The following is a 22031-nucleotide window of genomic DNA, read 5'->3' on the forward strand; positions in this document are numbered from 1 at the left end:
CTATTTAGATGTAGAGAAAGTTTGATTCAGGGCCTAAACAACTATAAGAAATAAGCATGCCTGTTGAATACATGGGCACCATAGGGATATAAAGGAGTATTAGCTTTCTATGGCTGCTGTAACAAATTCCCACAGACCTGGTGGCTTAAATCAACACATACTTGTTCTCTTGCAGTTCTGGAGGTCAGAAGTCTGAAGTCATTTCCACTTGGCTGAAACCAAGGTGTTGGCAGGGCCGTGCTTTCTGAGGAGGGTCTAGGAGGAATCCTCTTCCAGCCTCCAGAGCTGTACTTCTTGCATTCTGTGGATCATGGCCCCTTCTTCTATCTTCAAAGCCAGCAGTGTAGCATCTTCAGATCTTTCTTTCTTTACTGTCGTATCATATTCTCTGCTGTCCGTAGTCAGATCTACTTCAGCCTTTGTCTTGCAAGGACACTTATAGTAACATTTAGGGCCCATCCAGGTAAACCCCATCTCAGGATGGCTTAATCACAGCTGCAAAATTTATTTTGTGCTATAAGGTAACATAGGTTCCAGGGATTAGGACATGGATCTCTTTGAGGGCCATTGTTCAGCTGACCAGAGGTGACTATAATATACTCTTGCACTCATAGACCTTACCATGAATTGGACATCCATCATTCAAATGTGTGAAATTTGCTGTTACACAAAGAAAGGACTGAGGGAACATGGAAGATGAATTTAATTTTGTTCGAAGGGATTGGGGATGACATACAAAATGTAGAAAAATGGCTTGAATAAGTGGGGAAGAGTGTATCAAGTAGAATAGCAAAAGCAGAGGCATCGAAGGATATGCTGAAGTTAGACATGGCCAGTCATGCTGTGACAATTCACCAAAAAGGTGCCGGGCTGGGGGTAGGGGGATATGGCAAGAAATACGGCTGAAAAGGGCAGGCTGGGGCTATGTTATGGAGAGCCTTGAATGATGAGCCAGGAGTTAGAATTTAACTTGCCAGATAGTGTGGAGCTCTTAGAGCTTTCTGAGCTGGGGAAATACATGATTAGATTTGTGTGAAATAGAGAACAATGGAAGAAAAATGTGAAGGTGAGAAAGATTTTTTTTTTTTTTTTTGAGACGGAGTCTCTCGCTGTCACCCAGGCTGGAGTGCAGTGGCCGGATCTCGGCTCACTGCAAGCTCCGCCTCCCGGGTTTGCACCATTCTCCTGCCTCAGCCTCCCGAGCAGCTGGGACTACAGGCGCCCGCCACCTCACCCGGCTAGTTTTTTGTATTTTTTAGTAGAGACGGGGTTTCACTGTGTTAGCCAGGATGGTCTCGATCTCCTGACCTCATGATCCGCCCGTCTCGGCCTCCCAAAGTGCTGGGATTACAGGCTTGAGCCACCGCACCCGGCCGAGAAAGATTTTAATAATAGAGGCTGGGCATGGTGGCTCACGCCTATAATCCCAGCACTTTGGGAGGCCGAGGTGGGTGGATCACTTGAGGTCAGGAGTTCCAGACCAGCCTGGCCAACATGGTGAAACCCCGTCTCTACTAAAAACACAAAAATTACCTGGGCATGGTGGCAGGTGCCTGTAGTCCCAGCTACTTGGGAGGCTGAGGCAGGAGAATCGCTTGAACCCAGGAGGTGGAGATTGCAGTGAGCTGAGATCGCGCCACTGCACTCCAGCCTGGGGGACAGAGCAAGACTCCATCTCAAAAAAAAAGATTTTAATAGAAATATTAAATTTAATAATACTTAAATTCAATTTCATTAATAAAGACTTCAAAAGACTCTTCCACCAAAAGTTAGTGCCTTTTATATGCTTAACTCGAAATGTAAGAGAGACTATGAATATTCACATAATTTCATAGTCTGATATGGGAGAGGCAGACATGATGAAAGCACATCTTGAACATGACTGTCTTTAAGCACAGAAGTAAACATGACTTGGTCAATGGGTAGAGACCATAGGGAATTTGCAGATGAGTCTGTTTCTTTGCATGTGACTTCAGTAGTTAGTTAATACTAAAGGAGGTATAAAAGCCACAAATATGTAAGCAAAATGTACACTGGAAAACTCAAATCTTTGATGTGTATTTTACTGACCCTTAAGTTTCACTTTGACTGTTTTAATATCAACTAGATTTGTTTTCTCCCTTTTTACTCATTCAAGTCTTGATCTTAGACAATTTCTCACCATTCGGTGGCCACTGTGCCAACAGCAAAAACGAAATACACATACCTCCTTTAACAAATATTTATAGAATATTTACTATAGCAATAAAGACAATAAAAATAGACAAACTACCAGACTCATTTACACTCTCTTAACCTGTGGAAGGTACTACTTATTCTTTTTGAGTGAAGTATTTCCCAGATCTCTCTTTCCTAGATCAGACAAAACAGTATCTGACCACAGAGTCTGATGCTTGCATATGTAAAAAGTTGCCATCGGCCGGGCGCGGTGGCTCAAGCCTGTAATCCCAGCACTTTGGGAGGCCGAGATGGGTGGATCACGAGGTCAGGAGATCGAGACCATCCTGGCTAACACGGTGAAACCCCGTCTCTACTAAAAAAAATACAAAAAACTAGCCGGGCGTGGTGGCGGGCGCCTGTAGTCCCAGCTACTCGGGAGGCTGAGGCAGGAGAATGGTGTAAACCTGGGAGGCAGAGCTGGCAGTGAGCTGAGATCCGGCCACTGCACTCCAACCTGGGTGACAGAATGAGACTCCTTCTCAAAAAAAAAAAAAAAAAAAAGTTGCCATCCAGATGCTTAAATATAGGACTGTCCAACAGAAATGCAATGTAAGCCACGTAAATAAAATAAACAGAAACAGATAAAATCAACTTAACAATATATTTAACCCAATATAGCCAAAATATTGTTTCAACATATAATCAATACAAAAAATATTTCACATTCTTTTTCTACCCATGTCTTTAAAATCCAGTGTATTTTACATTTAAAGCTCCACTCATTTGGACAATAAAATTTCATTGAAAATACTTTATCTGTATTTAGGTATCATAAAATTTGCAATTGGAAAGTTAGATTCAAATACCCAAGTTGTTCCAAACACAGTAAGTTTTCTAATCATCAAGTACCCAACCTCTCCTCCCTAGGGTTACTCTGGACATCCATTTATAAAGCATGTGTATAGATTTTGACCTTATTTCTCATTTAGAAGGTACTTATATTCCCTATTTCCTTCCTGATTGGTCCCTAGTTCCTTTATTCTATCTAGCTTCCCTTTCTTTCCAAGACATGCCTGCTCATTTGGTTCATCTAGAGTTTTCCTTGAGTTCACTGCACTGTGCCAGATCTGGATAAGATTAGTTTAGGGCTGGGCTAGGCATGGTGGCTCACACCTGTAATCCCAGCACTTTGGGAGGCCAAGGTGGACAGATCGCTTGAACTCAGGAGTTCAAGACCAGCCTGGGCAACATGGTGAAACCCTGTCTCTACGATGAATTTTAAAAAAATTAGCCAGGCGTGGTGGTGCACACTTGTAGTCCTAGCTCCTTGGGAGGCTGAGGTAGGAGATCACCTGAGCCCTGGGAGGTCCAGACTGCAGTGAGCCACAATCATGCTACAGCACTCCAGCCTGGGCGACAGAGTGAGACTGTCTTAAAAAAAAGAAAGAAAGAAAGATCGGGGTATAGCCCTCTCTTGAACCTCTATTTCAGTATATTACCCAATCCCTGCTCCCCTCTATTTTAATCATGGACAGCCCTCCGTAATCTTTCCGAATACTTTATATCTTCAGAGTGTTCTTACATTATCTAGATTGATCTTTGCTACTGTATAAATAAGTAGATCTGGCATTAATCCTATTTTATAGATAAAGAAATATCCACCAGTTTATATATTTGCCCAAATTACATAGTTACAAAGTTGAGTTAGAACTCGTATTTTTAAACTTCTATTCTCCAGCCTTTTCCACTACATTATGACACAAGACCCTGCAGAAAGTCTTCCAGAAAATATCAGACCATCTCTTACTTGTCCCATCCAATCTTATATCGAATTATACGCACCCTTAAAAAGTTATTTGGAGTTTTAAAAAACTCTGTTAGCCCAATTTACCTGAAATAAACTCCTGGCTTGTTCCTCTAATGTTCATAAAAAATTGATTGAAAATATTCATTTTAAAAACAAAGTTCTTAAATTTATTTAAATGACTGTCTTGCAATGAGTTGGCCAGGAGGACCGCATTTCCTTGTTAATATATATGTAGACCCATGAAATAAACGGGAAAAGTGTGATTACAATGGCAAGAGCCAACTGAATTCTTCCACCAACTGGAGTCCTATAAAGACACAAAAATTATTATAAATAAAACTCCAATAAAAATTACGGATTGCTTTGGAAACAAGTATAAAGACTGAATTGATGAAACACATAATTACATTTTAGTATGTTCTCATCTCAGGTGTTTTATTGAAATATAACTCACTGATTTATAGAAATTAATTATATATATGCTAAATATAAATCCTTGTTTATATGTGTTACAAATACCTTGTCCCACTTGATGTCTTTTGAGGAAGTCAATGATTAATTTGACAGTGTTAAAGTTGATCTTTTCCTAATGATTTTTGTGTTCTGTTTAAGAATTTCCCTCACCAAAGTCTTGAAGGTATTATATTCTCTAGAAGTTTTATTGTTTTTTAATCACATATTTATTAAAGACATTTATAGTTTGTTAAAAAATACTGCCCTGATATACACAACATTTTCTTGATAATGGTAATTAAAAACTACCCCCACCCCGCCATGTTCACACCAATATTCAATTTAGATTGGTTTAATCTTGAAGTGTAATACAGTAAGACTGAAGACCAAACACTTCAGGTCCTGGGCAAGATAATAAAATACTCGTAAGCCCTCCAGATCCTTGGATTGATTGACATCAATAAGGGAACCAATTTTTGATGTTGTAAAAGAAACGTGTTCATCTCCAATAATGATTTCAAGCTCCTGCAGCCCACTTGGTTGGGAGGAGGCCATAACGCATCATCCTCTTTGATAATTTCCCTGTCATAAATTATACTCTTCAGTTCCTCCATCACACTTTTATGTACATAAGCCTCTTTTCTGATCATGACATCATTCTTACAATTCCTGTTGTTGGCTTATCTTAATTTCCCGTCTGGTCAGAACTCAAACTCCAGAAACTCGTGGCTGAACTTGCCCTTGTGCGCCACGTAGTAATGTAGATAAAAGTCACTCTGGATGGCTTGCAAAAGACAACCGAGACCGAACTTCTAAGAGAGAGCCGCACCTCCGCGGTCTGTACCCGACACTCTTGTTTTGCTTTTTTATAATAGATCTGTGATCCCCTTGGAATTGATTTTTATGAAAGTTGTGAAGTAGGGGTGGTTTCACTTTTTTCCAAATGGATATTGAATTTATCCAAGCCTATTTATTGAAAAGACTGCCTTCTTAGATACCCTGAAGTATCATCTTTGTCATAAGTCTAAACTCTACATATGCATAGATCTGTTTCTAAATTCTACTGTTCTTTCATTTTATTTATTCATCCTTTTGTCATTATATGTTTAGCCCTCCAATTATTTAGGTCTTCTTCAATTTCTCGCATAATGTGTTATAATTTTATGTGTAGAGATTTTGCATATCTCTGCTAGATTTATTCCTAGGGAGTTGATTTTCTGAATGTTTTTATAAATGTTAACTTTTTGTTTTATCACTTTCTGTTACTTGCTGAAAGAAATGCAGTTAATTCTTGTATCCTGATCCAGTGATCATATAAAGCTCACTTATTCTAGTGATTTCTTAGATGCTTTTTTATTTTCTACACACGTATTCATATCACCTACAGATCATGAAAATTTTATTTCTTCTTGTCCAATCCTCGGGCATTTTATTTCTTTCTCTTGCCTTATTTTACCGGCTGGGACAACAGCTAGCATGGCATTGAGTACAAGTGGCCATATGGCCAACCTCATCTCATTCCTGATCTCAGAGGGAAAGTTTTCAACTGTTCACCATTAAGTCTCAGGCTTCAGTGTGGATCTCTTCTATCAGGCTAAGTTCCCTCCTACGCCCATTTTCTGAGAGCTTTTAACATGAATGGATGCTGAATTTTATGAAATGCTATTTCTGTATGAATCTACAAGATAGTTTATTTTCTTCTTTCATTCCATTAATGTGGTGGAAAACATTGATTGGTTTTTTTAAATGTGAAACTAACTTTGCATTCCTAGAATAAACCCAACTTGGTGGTTGGGTTATATATTGCAGGATATGATTTGCTAATGTGTTGTTTAGTTTTCCATCTGTGCTCATGAGTGAGACTGCCATGTAATTTCATTTTTTTGTCATGTTCTTGTCAAGTTTAGGTTACCTGTCCTCATAAAATTAGTTGGAAAGTGTTTCTTCTTTTTCTGTTCTCTGAAAGTATTTATTGAAAGTTGGTATTATTTTTTTCCTTAAATATTAGGTAGACTTCTCCCGTTATGCCATCTAGGTCTAGAGTTTTCCTTTAGGAAAAATTTAAATTATGAACTCCAATTTTTTTTTTTTTTTTTTTCTTTTTGAGACGGAGTTTCGTTTTTGTCGCCCAGGCTGGAGTGCAATGGCGCGATGTTGGCTCACTGCAACCTCCACCTCCTGGGTTCCAGCGAGTCTCCTGCTTCAGCCTCCCGAGTAGCTAGGATTACAGGCGCCTGCCACCACGCCCAACTGATTTTTTGTATTTTTAGTAGAGATGGGGTTTCACCGTGTTAGCCAGGATGGTCTCAAACTCCTGACCTCAGGTGATCAGCCCACCTCAGCCTCCCAAAGTGCTGGGATTACAGGCGTGAGCCACCGCACCCGGCCCTATGAACTCAATTTCTTGAATAGTTATGGGAGTGTTCTGAGTATTTCTTCTTGTGTAAATGTTGGTAAACTGTATTTTTTCAAGAAATTTGTCTATATTTTCAAATATACTGGTGTAAAGTTCTTCATAATATCCACTTACGATTTTTACAATACTTATTAGATATATAGTAGTATTCTCTTTTTTATTCCTGATATTTGTTATTTGTACTTCCTCACGCTCTTTTTTCCTTTTTGTCTTGTCAAGGCTTATCAATGTTATAAATCATTTTAGAGAATCAATATTTGACGTTGTTAATTCTCTATTTTTATGTTGATTTTCTTATTTCACTGACTTCTGCTTTTATGTTTATTTTCTTCTTGTTTCTTTGGGGTTTAACTTGCTGTTCTTTTCCTAACTTCTTGAAATGAAAAATTCCTAACTTGCTGGAAGCTTAAAAAAAAATGTACTTATGGCTATATATTTCCCTCTAAGCAAGATTTTTAGCTGCATCTCACACATTTTGATACGTAGTATTTACCTTATTCAGTTCAAAATATTTTCTAATTTCCGTTGTGATTTCTTCTTTGACCCAATTGTTATTTGAAAGTGTATTTTCTAACTTCCAAATATACAGGAATTACCTAATTATCTTTTTGTTAATGATTTCTAGTTTAATTGCACTGTGGTCAAATAACATACTCTGTAGGATTTCAGTCCTTTGAAATTTGTTGGTACTTATTTCATGGCCAAACATACAGTCTTTTTGTAAAATACTGAATGTGCACTTGAAAAGAATGTGTATCCTGCCATTCTTGGTTTATTGTGTGGTTAAAATCTTTTATGTCGTTATTTTTCTTTTTTGTGTTTGTTAGTAACTGAGAGAAGTGTGTTAGTCTCCCAAGATGATTGTGGCTTTTTCCATTTTTCCTCTTAGTTCTGTCATTTTTTGTTGTATTTATTTGGTGGCTATGTTATTAGGTCCATAGAAATTTAGCACTGTTATATCTTCTTGATGAACTGAATCTTTTGTCATTGAAAAGTGTCTTCCTTCGGCATCTTAAATCGACTTTCTAACAAGTGGTGTTGAGATAACCACATAGCCACATAGAAAAATATAAAATTAGACCTGTTCTTCATACCATTACACCAGGATAAATTCTAAACAGATCAAATATTTAAATGTATAAATGAAACCATGCAGGTATTAGAAGAAAACTTAGGTAAGTTACTTTACAACCCGAGAGAGAGAAGGTTTTCCTAACTATGACTCCAAATCCAGAAGCAATAAGGAAAAGGACCGATAAATACAATTACATGAAAAAAACAACAAAAGACTTTTTCATGGCAAAGTATACTTTGCATAAGCAAAGTTAAAGGAAAATAACACACGGCAAAGAAATATTTTCAGCTTACATCACAGATAGAGCTTCTAAAAATAGAGAAGACCAGCAACCTTAGAATCAGGTTAAACCTACATTGCTCAGAGATATACCAAGATTTTTATAGAAAAAGAAATATAAATGGCTCTTAACCATATGAAAATGTGTTCATTTTTGCTCTTAATAAGAGAAATGCAAGGTAAAACCACCCCTTTCTCAACTATCCAATTAGTAAAAATTCAAGATTTTGATAACGTACTCTGTTGGCAAGGCTATGGGGAAACAGACACTGTTAGCCATAGCTGGTGGGGATGCAAAATGGAAGAGCCATCTGGAGGGGAATTTGGGAGTACATAGAAATATTAACTATGCAATTACACTTTGACCCAGCACCTCTCACTTCCAGGAATTCATCTCAAAGACACGCTGGTAAAAATATGTTAGATATATGCATATGGCTATTAATTGCAGCACTATTTTTAATAGCAAAAGCCTGGGTACTATCTAAATAGTAGAGGACTGGTTGATTAAGCTATGGAGCCATCAGCAGAGTAAGAAAAGTTTTTCTATACTATAGAATGATCTCCAGGATGTAGGAACTGGTAAAGCAAGTGGAATACAACTGTGTACAATATACTGCCAGTTACCTAAGATAAGAAGGAATACAACTAAGTCACACATGTACTCCACTGAGAAATCGTGGAAGGATAAACTATAAAACTGAAAAAAGTTTCCCCATAGGGAAAGGGAAGACGTAGGGTCAAGGGGATGGAGAAGCTAGATTTCTTTTAATATATCTTATTTTATAGATTCAACTTTTGGGCCACGTAGATATTTTACATAATTATAAAATAATATCCATATATTTTCAATACAATTAGCCCTAGAAATAAATGAACCTAACTGTGTATTCACTTGGTGGCATTAGCATACAAAACAACTACACCCAGTAATTTGAGTATACATTCCTTTAGTAGGTTATACCTTAATAACAAAAACAAAGAAAAGAACCTGTTTTGGGTAGTCATATTATTATTTTGAGTTTGCATTTGTATTGTAGAAATCAAATGGGTGATTATATTGAGGTCACTGAGACTAGAGGTTTTGCCATGATTAAAAGGAGATACAGATATAAAATATCCAATAAGGTTAATGAGAACTGGTATTTCTGAATTTTAGTAGTTAGGATAAACTCATATTTTAAGTGTATATGTGTACATGTATATATATATCTATGTATGCATATACATTTATGACATATATATAAATTCATAAACATTGCAAACACTGTTGATTCCAGGTCTGTGGCCCAAAACATGATCCTGGGTATAACATGCGCCTGAAACATCTTGTCATACCAGAAAGCAAGGAAGCTATCAAAGGTTTACTAGGGTCATGTCAGAATTCAGGAGCAAACCTGAATAAGTGCTACTGGTCAAAAATGGGACACTCTGAGCATCAATAAAGACAATAACTGTCATGGACTGAAACACATCACATATGTTTAAATCAGCCGGGTGCGGTGGCTCATGCCTGTAATCCCAGAACTTTGGGAGACCAAGGTGGGCAGCTTGCCTGAGGTCAGGAGTTCGAGATCAGGCTGGCCGACATGATGAAACCCCGTCTCTACTAAAAATACAAAAATTAGCTGGGCATGGTGGTGCATGCCTGTAATCCCAGCCACTCGGGAGGCTGAGGCAGGAGAATCGCTTGAACTCAGGAAGCAGCGGTTGCAGTGAGTCGAGATCGTGCCACTGCACTCCAGCCTGGGTGACAGAGGGAGACTCTGTCTCAAAAAAAAAAAAAAAAAAAAGAAAAAGAAAAATATGTTTACATCCATAACTTTTTAATGGTACTAAACAAAGAAATAAAGCAACAAAACTCACTGGTCACCTTTGGAGGATGCCCAGGTAAGAAACAATACATTTTAAAAACTGGTAACTAGGCCAGGCATGGTGGCTCATACCTGTAATCCCAGCACTTCAGGAGGCTGAGGTGGGTGGATCACCTGAGGTCAGGAGTTCGATACCAGCCTGGCCAACATTGCCAAACCCTGCCTCTGCTAAAAATACAAAAATTAGCCAGGCATGGCGGCACACACCTGTAGTCCCAGCTACTCAGGAGGCTGAGGCAGGAGAATCACTTGAACCCGGGAGGCAGAGGTTGCAGTTGCAGTGAGCCAAGATCTTGCCACTGCACTCCAGCCTGGGCGACAGAATGAGACTTTGTCTCAAATAAAAAGAAAACTGGTAACTAAGGGAGAGAATCAGCTGCTTTTCATTTCACTTTCTTCTGATGATCTGTACTCTAGCATGGCCAAAGGATAAATAAGTGGACATTTTTCTTTATGGAAGTTTTCCAGCTAACAAACAACTAGTGATATATTATCATTAGAATATCAGTTTTGCAACCAAAATGAACTAATGGATTTAGGCAATACTCATCAAAGACTATTAACATCACAGATAAGCAGCTAGGTGTTAGGTATATTATGATGGGATTACATAACGCCATTACTTAACATGAAGTAGTGAAGTACTTAACATGAAGTAGTCAATAATACCAGAATCTGGTCAAGCCTCTAGATCTAACCACCAATTTATAGGAAACATAAGGTGCAAAAGGAGACATTTAAAACTCACAATACCGAAGTTATTCCTTCATTTTTTGTATGACCATGGTAGAGTGGTTAGTTTTTAAATGCTTATCTTTTAGAGATACATTCTGACATACAAAGGAAACAATGTGATGTCTGGGATTTATTTCAAAATACTTTAGCAAGCCAGGCACAGTGGCTCACACCTGTAATCCCAGCATTTTGGGAGGCTGAGGCAGGCGGATCACTTGAGGTCAGGAGTTCAAGACCAGCCTGGCCAACATGGTGAAGCCCCGTCTCTACTTAAAACACAAAAATGAACTGGGTGTGGTGGCATGTACCTGTAATCCCAGCTACTTGGGAGGCTCAGGCAGGAGAATCACTTGAACCTGGGAGGCAGAGGTAGCAGTGAGCCGAGATTGCGCCACTGCACTCCAGTCTGGGCAACAGAGCGAGACCGTCTCAAAAAAAAAGAAAAAAAAAAAAGTTTGGCAGTGTGGCGTGGATAAGGTTTAGATAAAACAAGATTGGATATACCAATAATCATTGAAGCTGGGTGATGAGTACATCTGATTCACTATATTAGTCTCTCTGCTTTTTGTTTGAAAATTCCCAGTAAAAAGTTAAAATGAAAAAAATTAAAAATATTCACAAAAAGTTGTTTTTCGCCAATAATTGCCTTAAATTCTATTTTGTTGTTAAAATTGCAATACTGTATTTCATTTGGCTGGTGTTTGTAATTTTTTTCATCTTTTGACTTTAAATCTTTTTATATCAGTATAGTTAAGGGTTTTCTTTTGTAAGCAGTGTAGAGCTGGGTCTTCCTTTTTTTTTTTTTTTTGAGATGGAGTCACGCAGGCTGGAGTGCAATACTGCTATCTCAGCTCACTGCAACCTCCGAGTCCTGGGTTCAAGCGATTCTCTTGCCTCAGCCTCCCAAGTAGCTGGGATTACAGGCGACCGCCACCACACCTGGCTAATTATTTTGTATTTTTAGTAGAGATGGGGTTTCACCATGTTGGCCAGGCTGGTCTCGAACTCCTGACCTCAGGTGATCTGCCCGCCTCAGCCTCCCAAAGTGCTGAGATTATAGGTGTGAGCCACCTCGCCCGGCCTAGAGTTGGGTTTTTAATCTTTTTATATACTTTGAAATTCTTTGACTCTTAACTGAAATCTTTACCTTTACATGTAATGTAATTTCTGATATCTTTGTGTTTAAATCTGTATCTTAACACACACTTCCTATTTGTCCCATTGTTTCTGTTTCCCCTTCCCCTTCTCCTGCCTTCTGTACTCATTTTAATGCTCAGTGGTTACCCTAACAATTACAACATGAATCCTTGACTTATCAAAATTTAATATAAATGGATACTTTTACCTCATCTCACACAATTAAAGGACCTTAGAAGGCTTAAACTCCATTTACTCTTTTCCAGCTTTTATGCCACTGTTGTCGTGTATTTCTATCCTGTATATGTTTAATTAGTTAATATTCATTGATATGTACACATGCATTTATATTGTCTTTGCTCTTCATTCTTTCCTGAATCTCTAAGTTTCCTCCTGAGATCATTTTCCTTCACCCTGAAGCACCCTTTAGACTGACAGCTGCCCATGACTACACTGGGCCTTGTAGAAAACTACGGTTTTTGTGGACAAGAGTGACCATGACACTGTAAATCAACTATTATTAACTTCCCTTAAGAAAAGGGAAGATTTCTTTCAAAAGATTCCTGGTTTTACTTGTATGGCAGTATTTTCACTTACTGCCTGATTTTATCAGCCGTGAAGATGTGATTTCTTTTTTTTTTTTCCTTTGAGACACAGTCTTGCTCTGTCACCCAGGCCGGAATACAGTGGTGCGATTAAGGCTCACTGCAACCTCTGTCTCCCGGGTTCATGCCATTCTCCTGCCTCAGCCTCCTGAGTAGCTGGGACTACAGGCGCCCGCCACCACGCCCGGCTAATTTTTTGTATTTTAGTACAGACGGGGTTTCACCATGTTGGCCAGGATGGTCTCGATCTCCTGACCTCATCATCTGTCCACCTCGGCCTCCCAAAGTGAAGATGTGATTTTAACCAATGAGTTGAATACTTACTTTGAGGAACTGCGGCACAGGATAATCCATGCTGTAATAATCGCCAGACCACACAGCTCCCTATAAAAGGGCGTACATTTCAGATTTTGGAAGTGTTTACAAGTGAGATGGATATCATCACATTCTCTCCAGGACCACTGGATAGCGCATTCTGATCAAATGACTCTCCCTCAAGATCTATGGCATCGATGGAATATTTTCAAGTCTGATCATGATTCATACATTACTTTTTTCAGATAATTTAAAGCCTTGTATGAAAATACATTTCATCTTAAAAGGCAGATATGAGATCCCTGACTGTGCCCTGATTTATAAGTGGATCCCCCCAAAATGAAATGAATTATTTTTAAAATTCCACAGATATATCACTTTTTTCAGGTTGCTGGAAGAAACAGTGCAACTAAGAAAATTCAGATTTGATCAGTCAATACTTTTACTTTTTTTTTTTTCTGAGACGGAGTCTCCGCTCTGTCGCCCAGGCTGGAGTGCAGTGGCGTGATCTCGGCTCACTGCAAGCTCCGCCTCGCGGGTTCACGCCATTCTCCTGCCTCAGCCTCCCGAGTAGCTGGGACTCCAGGCCCCTGCCACCAGGCCCAGCTAATTTTTTGTATTTTTAGTAGAGACGGGTTTTCACCGTGTTAGCCAGGATGGTCTCGATCTCCTGACCTCGTGATCTGCCAGCCTCGGCCTCCCAAAGTGCTGGGATTACAGGCGTGAGCCACTGCGCCCGGCCAATACTTTTACATTTTTAAAGAGGCTTCAGTGTGAGGCAGAATGAGCCCAAACCAATACGTAATCTGTGTATATACTACAAGAGATTGGGTCATTTCTTAGGGGAGAGGAATGATTTGTAGTACAAATCAGACTAATAATTTGGGGGTGGGTATATGCTTCTATATATATGTATTAGACACACAAATCTTTTATATAGAATAAAAAACAATCACTTCAGCCATAGTACCACTAGAAGCCCCACCCTGAGTTCACTATAACCCATAGGCTTCATGCTGGAAGTGATTTAACCCATTTGGTCTACATTGTCATCTACAGACCCAACCTATAGATTGGCCCTCCAGTGTTCTGAAGATTGGGGGTTATAACAAAGAAGCACCTTTTCAGTGATGTTTAACTTACAGGTCTATGAATTTTGTTGTTGGCAGATGTCAGTAGGAGTAGAAAAGAAAGGAAAGGCTCTGTTAATAAGTCCTCGGAGACAAGGGTGGGAGGAAGCAAAGGAAGAAGTGATAACATAGGAGCAAGTGGTCATGACAAGGAAATGACACAAGACATACCGGGGCAAGTCTAACAGGTTGACTTAAAGTTCTGATCTCTAGGCTGGGCACGGTGGCTCCTGCCTGTAATCCCAGCACTTTGGGAGGCCAAGGAGGGTGGATCATGAGGTCAGAAGTTCAAGACCAGCCTGACCAACATGATGAAACCCTGTATATACTAAAGATACAAAAATTAGCTGGCCGTGGTGGCGCACACCTGTAATCCCAGCTACTCAGGAGGCTGAGGCAGAAGAATAGCTTGAACCTGGGAGACAGGTTGCAGTGAGCAGAGATCATGCCACTGCACTCCAGCCTGGGCGACAGAGCAACTCTCCATTTCGAAAAAAAAAAGTACTGACCTCTGAGATGGCTGATCATACTTGTAGATAAGATTCTGCCTTAAACCAGAACTGAATCAGAGGCTGACAGAGTTATCACCATATTAGATCGGACTGAGTATTACTGTATAATACCCTTGCTAGTTACAAGGGGGCCAAAGTCCAACGGTCTGACAGTAATATGATATAATATAATATGTAATGACTGCCAGTGGCAGTGATAATGAAGTCTGATAGATGGGGCTGGGTTTGAATCCCGGCTCCATTATTTCCTCAGTTTCATCAGCTTATAAAGAAGATAATATCTTCCCTGCTCCGCAGGGTACACTGGGGGAATTGAGTTACCATTGTGCTCAGATGGAGTGTTGCAAACAAGATTCCTCAGTTCCAGCCCACAGTTCTATCCCTCCACAGGGCAAACGTCACTGCTCACCTGCCTTCTTCCTCATGTAAGATGTTCTGTTGTGTATGACGCAAGAGGTAGTACGCCAAGCCAACAGCCCACACCATACAAAAGAGTATGTGTATTGCAGAGATACTTTTCCAAATAACATTACCTAAAAATAGACGTCCTGATGTTGTTAATCATGGAATCACAGCCCACAGAAAAAAAATGATCTTTTTGTATGTTTTGCCATAGTCTGCTTTCAGAAAAGACATTCAGACCCCCTCACCCCCATCGCCCTTTTTTTTTTTTTTTTTAGGACAACAGAGAGGTCATAGCACTGATTATAAACTTCAGTGGCCATTTCTTGTTTGGGTTGCTCAGCAGCTCCCCTTCCTAAGACAATCACCCTTATTTTCTTTGGGGATCCACCATGTCCACACTCCCAGTCCACATTTCCCAGCAAACTGGACTTTGGCTAGGTCAATCAATGCATGTTATCTCCTCAGCCACAGTGATTTGGATCAGCACAAACAGACAAGCAATCAGAGCCAGCAACTGCATTCTGAGACTTTGGTAGAGTGAAGAAACACAGTCCATATTCCACTGGACGTGGTATCGTGAAGATGTGAACAGGGGCTGCAGGGCCACTGTGTGGAGCCCAAGAGTGAAGTTAGCATGACAGACGGTGGAACTGAGAGGTGGAGAGAAGTTAAAAGTTCCAAGTCCACCAGCCTAAAGCCAGCACCACCCCTCACCTTTTTCAGTAAACTGGACCAATGCCTTTTCTTCTTAGCTCATAGCACATTTGAGTTCTTTTTCTAGCTTGTATCTAAAGAGGCCGTAACTGATCTACCTTAAAGATGCAGATGGAATTCTAGCTCCGTACATCTCCATACAGGGAGCCCAGGCATCTAGGGAATTAGAATTTTCCCCACCAAGGTGAGACTCATTAGTCTTTCTTCTAAGGTCCCTGAGAACATTTGAGTCCCACTAGGAGAAACGATTTTAAAGAAAGTGAAGAAGAATCTGTCCTGTCACTTCTGTAAAACAGAAGACGCTGTTTTATAGCAGATTCATACATTACTTTTTTCAGATAATTTAAAGCCTTGTATGAAAATACATTTCATCTTAAAAGGCAGATATGAGATCCCTGACTGTGCCCTGATTTATAAGTGGATCCCCCCAAAATGAAATGAATATTTTAAAAAATCCACAGATATATCACTTTTTTCAGGTCGCTGGAAGAAACAGTGCAACTAAGAAAAATCCAGATTTGATCAGTCAATACTTTTACATTTTTTTTTTTTTTTTTCTGAAACGGAGTCTCGCTCTGTCGCCCAGGCTGGAGTGCAGTGGTGCAATCTCGGCTCACTGCAAGCTCCGCCTCCCGGGTTCACGCCATTCTCCTGCCTCAGCCTCCCGAGTAGCTGGGACTACAGGCGCCCGCCACCTCGCCCAGCTAATTTTTTGTATTTTTAGTAGAAAACGTCCTTCTGACGTTTTCCTGAAGATGGGTAAGGATGATTAGAATTAGCCCCTCTTATTATCAGAAACGAGAAGAAAGGTCTAGAGAGCCCCGTTTTACTTCTGGGAGTTGGGCAGATAGACCCTCGTTATTATGAGGAAATCCGATTTGCTGTCTCTCCATTTAGAATGCAAGGTTTATACCTGTGACTTGAGGGTTAAGTCCAACAAGCAGGGTCAGTACTGCAGGGATTGTGTACACCACCTGTTAGCAAAAAAGGGAGGAAATTACGTGAGTGAAGATGTATGCCCAATATATGAGATGTTCAGAGATATGCAGGAAGTAAAGAAAGATGAGATCAGTGGTTGTTGTTCTCCATGATTTGCCTCTAGTTTCAGTGGAGATTGACAAAGTGGTAGACTCTGCCTTTGTGGCACTTACCATGCCTGCCTGCAATTTTATCTACCTTCCTCCTAGACTATAGGCTATTCCAGAAGCTCATTTACCTTCGAGGTCTAGCACTGAGCATAGGGTTTGGGTCTTAAGACACACTAACTTTCCAGTCTCTCCCAAGCAACTTTCATGCCCACATGGCCTTTCCCCACTTGCATAAAAGAAAATGTTCTTTGAAAAGTAGGGCAGGAGCAGCCACGATGCTAGATGGCCCTGCTGGTTTGGACCCAATGGACCATCCAGGCCAGTGCTGCATCTCTTTGAGACCACAGAAAGTTTTCTAATAATGCATCCACAATCAATTGTGCCCAGTAATAAGGTCAGGGTCTTCATTTTGGAAACTGCTGGTAAGTTGTTTGGAAATGAGAAGTCTGGCCCTAAGGAGGCCCCATTCCTAAGCCTCGTTCAGAGCAAGCAGGCTCTAGCCAAACTTACTATTGGGTGTGCATGTGTTGTTGGCGGGGAGCAAGTAGGACGGGTGGGTTTCTAAGAAGGATGGGGACTTTCTGAGCAATGTAGCCGTTTAATCACATCAATTTCTGGGCTTATGTCAAGAAGACGTTAAGGCCGGTGCCAGGGGTCCATGCGGGAGGCAGTGGAGGGCTAAACTGTGAATGAGGGAGGATGTCTTTGGGGAAGTGGGGTCTATTCTTCCTATTACATCATCTGAGCATGAGTGAAAGATAAAATGTGCAGGTACTATGTAGATAAGCAATTAGACCTAGATTGTTTAATTATTTTATTTATTTATTTTTTTGAGACGGAGTTTCGCTCTTGTTGCCCGGGCTGGAGTGCAATGGCGCAATCTCGGCTCATGGCAACCTCTGCCTCCCGGGTTCAAGCAATTCTCCTGCCTCAGCCTCCCGAGTGGCCTGGATTACAGGCATGCGCCACCACCCCCGCCTAATTTTGTATTTTTTTAAGTAGAGTCGGGGTTTCTCCATGTTGGTCTGGCTGGTCTCGAACTCCCGACCTCAGGTGATCCATCCACCTCAGCCTACCAAAGTGCTGGGATTACAGGCATGAGCCACCGTGCCCGGCCTAATTAATTTTTTAGAGATGAGGGTCTCGCTATGTTGCACAGGCTGGCCTCGAGCTCCTGGGCTTGAGCGATCCTCCTGCCTCAGCCTCCTGAGTAACTGGGACTACAGGTGCATGCCACCATGCCCGACTCAAATTTATTTTGTGTTTCAAGGGGCTCTCCAAGGCAGTGGTAAGGAACAGAGGGATGTTAAAGATGACTGAGATTCTAAACAAGGACGACTCAGAGAATGATTCTGCTGATAACAGAAATGGGTGAGTCAGGAGAAGTAGATTTTGGAGGGAAAGATGCTAGGTAGGTCCTTGGGCATATCTGAGGACCAGTGTGACATGCAGGTGAATATACGCAGCAGTCTTTTGGAAATTCACCAATTAGCTGGATGCCTGAGACTTGTCTTCAGGGAAATAATATTTGGAATTCAAGATATGGACCAGGGTGCCAAAGCAAAGGCAGTTTGATTTGATTCAGAGGCATAGTGATCTGGATAGTAAATATCAGAATGTGGTGTTACTGCACTAAAAAAACAAAACCTAGATAGAATTTTGTGTTATAATTCCAAATACCATCATCCTTGCTGCTCCTCTGTCAGTATTATTCTAAAGTCTAAGAATCATCCCCTTGGTGATACTGTACAGTCTTGTGTATCTATATTGAGAGAAACTGGGCAAAATTCAGATATTTTAGAAGATAAAAGATAGAACCGGGCACGGTGGCTCACGCCTGTAATCCCAGCACTTTGGGAAGCTGAGGCGGGTGGATCACCTGAGGTCGAGAGTTCAAGACCGGCCTGACCACCATGGAGAAACCCTGTCTCTACTAAAAATACAAAATTAGCCGGGCACGGTGGCGCATGCCTGTAATCCCAGTTACTCAGGAGGCTGAGGCAGGAGAATTGCTTGAACCGGGAGGCGGAGGTTGCGGTGAGCCGAGATCGCGCCATTGCACTCCAGCCTAGGCAACAAGAGCGAAACTCCATCTCAAAAAACAAACAAACAAACAAAAGATATTCAGAAGATGTATGGGACAATGTCCCCCTCCTCCAAATGGTTCAAATCAGAGCATTGCTTATATGAAGACTGTAGGTTTTACAGGATTTAATACTTTTTTTTTTTTTTTGAGATGGAGTCTCACTCTGTCACCCAGTCTGGAGTACAGTGGCATGATCTTAGCACACCACAACCTCTGCCTCCTGGGTTCAAGCGATTCTCCTGCTTCAGCCTCCCAAGTAGCTGGGGACTACAGGAGCATGCCACCACGCCCGGCTAATTTTTGTGTTTTTTGGTGGAGATGCGGTTTCACCATGTTGCCCAGGCTGGTCTCAAACTCCTGATCTCAAGTGATCCACCCGCCTCAGCCTCCCAGAGTGCTGAGATTACAAGCGTGAGCCACCTTGCCCAGCCAGGAGTTAATACTTTCTAGAAATGTTAAGTCACTGAATTAGCAGAACCACAGAACTTAGGCCTGCTATTTCCCAGTCAAAGGTTTGCATTGAGTGTCTGGCTAGAAACCAAAAGGAGTGGTTCAACTGATCTTGAGAGGCCTACTCTAGGTCCTCAAGAAAGTGTCCTCAGTTGGGCCATCTAACCAAAGGGAATACTGCAGAAAGACCTGTTTCCAGAAAGTTCGAAATTCACACACACATTACATTAGAACTCTGATCCTGTCTACTAATATTTTAGGAAAAAGAGCTTACCAAGGGTTTGATTTTTAAGTTTCTAAGAAAATTAAGCAGGGAGGAGGGGTAAAGACAAAACCGTGTGTTTTGTGCCATTCCCTAACTCTTCCAAACGGAGGAAATCCTGGAAGCAGCTCATACTCACCACCCACAGCTCTGCATCTGGATCATTTACCTGGAACGTCAGAATACAGAAGTGTTAGCAGACATCCTGTGCTGTTCCATTCCTTTTAAATTCATTTGTTAAGTACTTTTAAAAATTAATGTGTTAAGTGCCAGACACTGCAATAGGCGTCGAGGATACAAAATCTGAACAGGCTATAATCCAGCAGATGAGGGTGGATGAAGGTATTTGTGACTGACACAACAGACGTTTTTAACAGGCATCCATACATTTTTGAAAAGCCTTCACAGGGTCTCTGGAGAGGACCTGCCATACCCAGAATGGGTATTTTAAGGCCCCTCCACCCCCAACTCCCACCAGTCTCAAGAAATGAGGGAAATTACTATGAAGGGGGTCCCCAAGCCGACTAGAAAGTTTAATGATGCTATAAAGGGTTTTGTTCTGCTTCATCTCCTAGCCCCTGAGATGTGTCCAGTGTCGTCCGCGGGCTGGGCATTAAGGCAGGGGCCAGGGCCGCTTCTGCTGAAGTCCCCTGGGAAGTTCCACGCGCGGAACCAGCCCCTTCCAGGGTGTGAGCCCGGGTGTGGGACTCGCTTCCATGAACACATCCACGTCTCTTAGACGGGGGAGAAAGTGGGGGCTCCCTCAGCAGAAACTCCAAGTCCCGTCCTCCCCATGAACTGTGCGCCCCTGCGACTCTGCGGGCTAGTCAGTTACACGACCCGCCACGCCAGGGGGCGGAGCTGGGAGCCGGGCGGGTCCCCCTCCCACCGCGGCCGCCTGACCTGCACGAAGGCCGCCAGCGCGAAGAAGGCGGCCATGAGCCCGTTGCAGGCCCGCCACAGGGAAGGCGCCATGGCTCGGGGAGCGCGGCGGCGCGGGGCGGCGACTCCTGCCTGGTACGGACCGGCTCCCTCCTTCCGCGGAGGGACCGAGACCCCGCCCCGGTTTCGGTCCCCTGGGGACACTGCCTTGGCAGTCGCTCGGCGCCGGGGGCGGGGAGGGAAGGGCGTGGCTGGAGCCAGTACTCGGCGTCCCATTCAGCCCGCCCGGAACGCCGCGGGGTGGAGGCGGCGCCGTCCCCGTTTCGCGGATGGGAAAGCGAGTCCCACCCGGAACGCAGGTCTCGGTGGTGGACAGAAGTCGAATTTGAACCCATATAGGTTCAACTCCAAAGCCTGTTTTCACTAAAGCTACCTTCCTCATATTAAAAAAAAAAAAAAAGAAGAAGGAAAAAAGGAAGGCAGGCAGGCGGGAGGGAGGGGAGAGAGGTAGAAAGAGAAAGAAAGAAAGAAAGAAGGAAAGAAAGGGCCGGGCGCAGTGACCCACGCAAAAGAAAGAAAGGGTCGGGCGCAGTGGCTCACACCTGTAATCCCAGCACTGTGGGAGGCCGAGGTGGGCGGATCACCTGAGGTCAGGAGTTCGAGACCAGCCTGGCCAACATGGTGAAACCCCGTTTCTACTAAAAATACAAAAAAATTAGTCGGGCGTGGTGGCGGGAGCCTGTAATCCCAGCTACTCAGGAGGCTGAGGCGGTAGAATTGCTTGAACCCGGGAGGCGGAGGTTGCAGTTAGCCCAGATTGTGTGCCACCGCACTCTAGCCTGGGCGACAGAGCGAGACACCTCAAAAAAAAAAAAAAAAAAAAAAAAAAAAAAAGATTTTTACAAAAATAAGAAAGAGAAAGAAAAAGAAGGGGGGGTGTGTGTGTGTATGTGTGTTCTGTTTAGTATTTATGCATTTCCTTCCAAAGCTCAGGAACTTTCAAATCCCTGTAAGCATTATGGTAATTTCTAGAATGACGACAGTTATATTAACATCTTATACAGCTCACAGCTTTTCCACAGACAGGCTCATTTATCTTCATGGGCTTTTATTATAAAAGATATTTACATATTATACATATTTACAATTCTCTCCCACCACCAAAACCAACAAAATTTCCAAAATTGCTCATGAATTTCTTATGAACCGAAGACACTGAAATATTCACTGTTCTCCCCTAGTCTGTCCTGTCTTTTTCTGTTTTGTAATTCGCCCTTCTGCTTAGTTCCTCCCTGGGCTCATTTACACATCCATAGGCCTCATTTCTGCTGTTTTAAAGAGTCTTTATCGCTTCAAATCAGGAGCTTCTGTGCCTGTCCGCCTTTCCTTTGAGCTAAATCTCCTCAAACTGTCTAGTTGTTTTTTTTTTCTTTCCCTCTGAATTTCATTCTTTTCACGAAACACTTATTTCAGGAATGTTGTCTGCTCTGTGCCTGGTGCTGGGACCATGAAGGTCAGGTGCTGGGACCAGGCAGGGAGCCTGGTGGCTGGCGGGGAGTGGGCACCCGTGTTTGCAGAGGTGGGGTGGGGACAGCGGGGACCAGCACTGGGTGGGGTACCACCACGAAATCAGCCCTGGGATTGGA

At 42.0% G+C, this 22031-nt stretch overlaps 1 protein-coding gene, 1 long non-coding RNA gene and 1 pseudogene across 3 annotated transcripts in view; 1 reads left to right on the forward strand and 2 right to left on the reverse strand.

The window, feature by feature from the left end:
• Window positions 1–2798: 2798 nt before the first annotated feature.
• Window positions 2799–20772, reverse strand: TMEM220 (transmembrane protein 220). Of its 2 annotated transcripts, XM_008010382.3 has the most exons (6): window positions 20407–20766; window positions 19643–19672; window positions 16531–16591; window positions 14908–15031; window positions 12866–12925; window positions 2799–4274 (listed from the first exon to the last, which is right to left on the reverse strand). In XM_008010382.3, the coding sequence occupies exons 1-6, from the start codon at window positions 20659–20661 to the stop codon at window positions 4139–4141; spliced, it is 666 nt and encodes a 221-aa protein (XP_008008573.3). In that variant the 5' UTR covers window positions 20662–20766; the 3' UTR covers window positions 2799–4138. The 2 variants fall into 2 exon arrangements, with proteins under 2 accessions (XP_008008573.3, XP_008008574.3); XM_008010383.3 differs by lacking the exon at window positions 19643–19672 and having other exon boundaries at window positions 20407–20772.
• On the reverse strand, window positions 4736–6209 carry LOC119620241 (protein mago nashi homolog pseudogene; annotated as a pseudogene).
• The window catches only part of LOC140708599 (uncharacterized), a 223212-nt gene continuing 221606 nt past the window's right edge, over window positions 20426–22031 (forward strand). The window contains exon 1 of the long non-coding RNA XR_012088742.1: window positions 20426–20520. This is a non-coding gene — a long non-coding RNA (uncharacterized lncRNA). The remainder of the gene's footprint in view (window positions 20521–22031) is intronic.

This window comes from Chlorocebus sabaeus, chromosome 16 (assembly GCF_047675955.1).
Source record: "Chlorocebus sabaeus isolate Y175 chromosome 16, mChlSab1.0.hap1, whole genome shotgun sequence".
NCBI lineage: Eukaryota > Metazoa > Chordata > Mammalia > Primates > Cercopithecidae > Chlorocebus > Chlorocebus sabaeus.

Excerpts from the sequence above, each read along its gene's own strand:
- TMEM220 (XM_008010382.3), bottom strand. The coding sequence starts at position 20,661 with ATGGGACGCCGAGTACTGGCTCCAGCCACGCCCTTCCCTCCCCGCCCC. Across the intron at positions 16,592-19,642 it reads CAGATGCAGAGCTGTGGGTG|GTGGTGTACACAATCCCTGC; the intron begins GTGAGTATGAGC and ends TTTTGCTAACAG. Across the intron at positions 15,032-16,530 it reads ACTTAACCCTCAAGTCACAG|GTAATGTTATTTGGAAAAGT; the intron begins GTATAAACCTTG and ends GTCTATTTTTAG.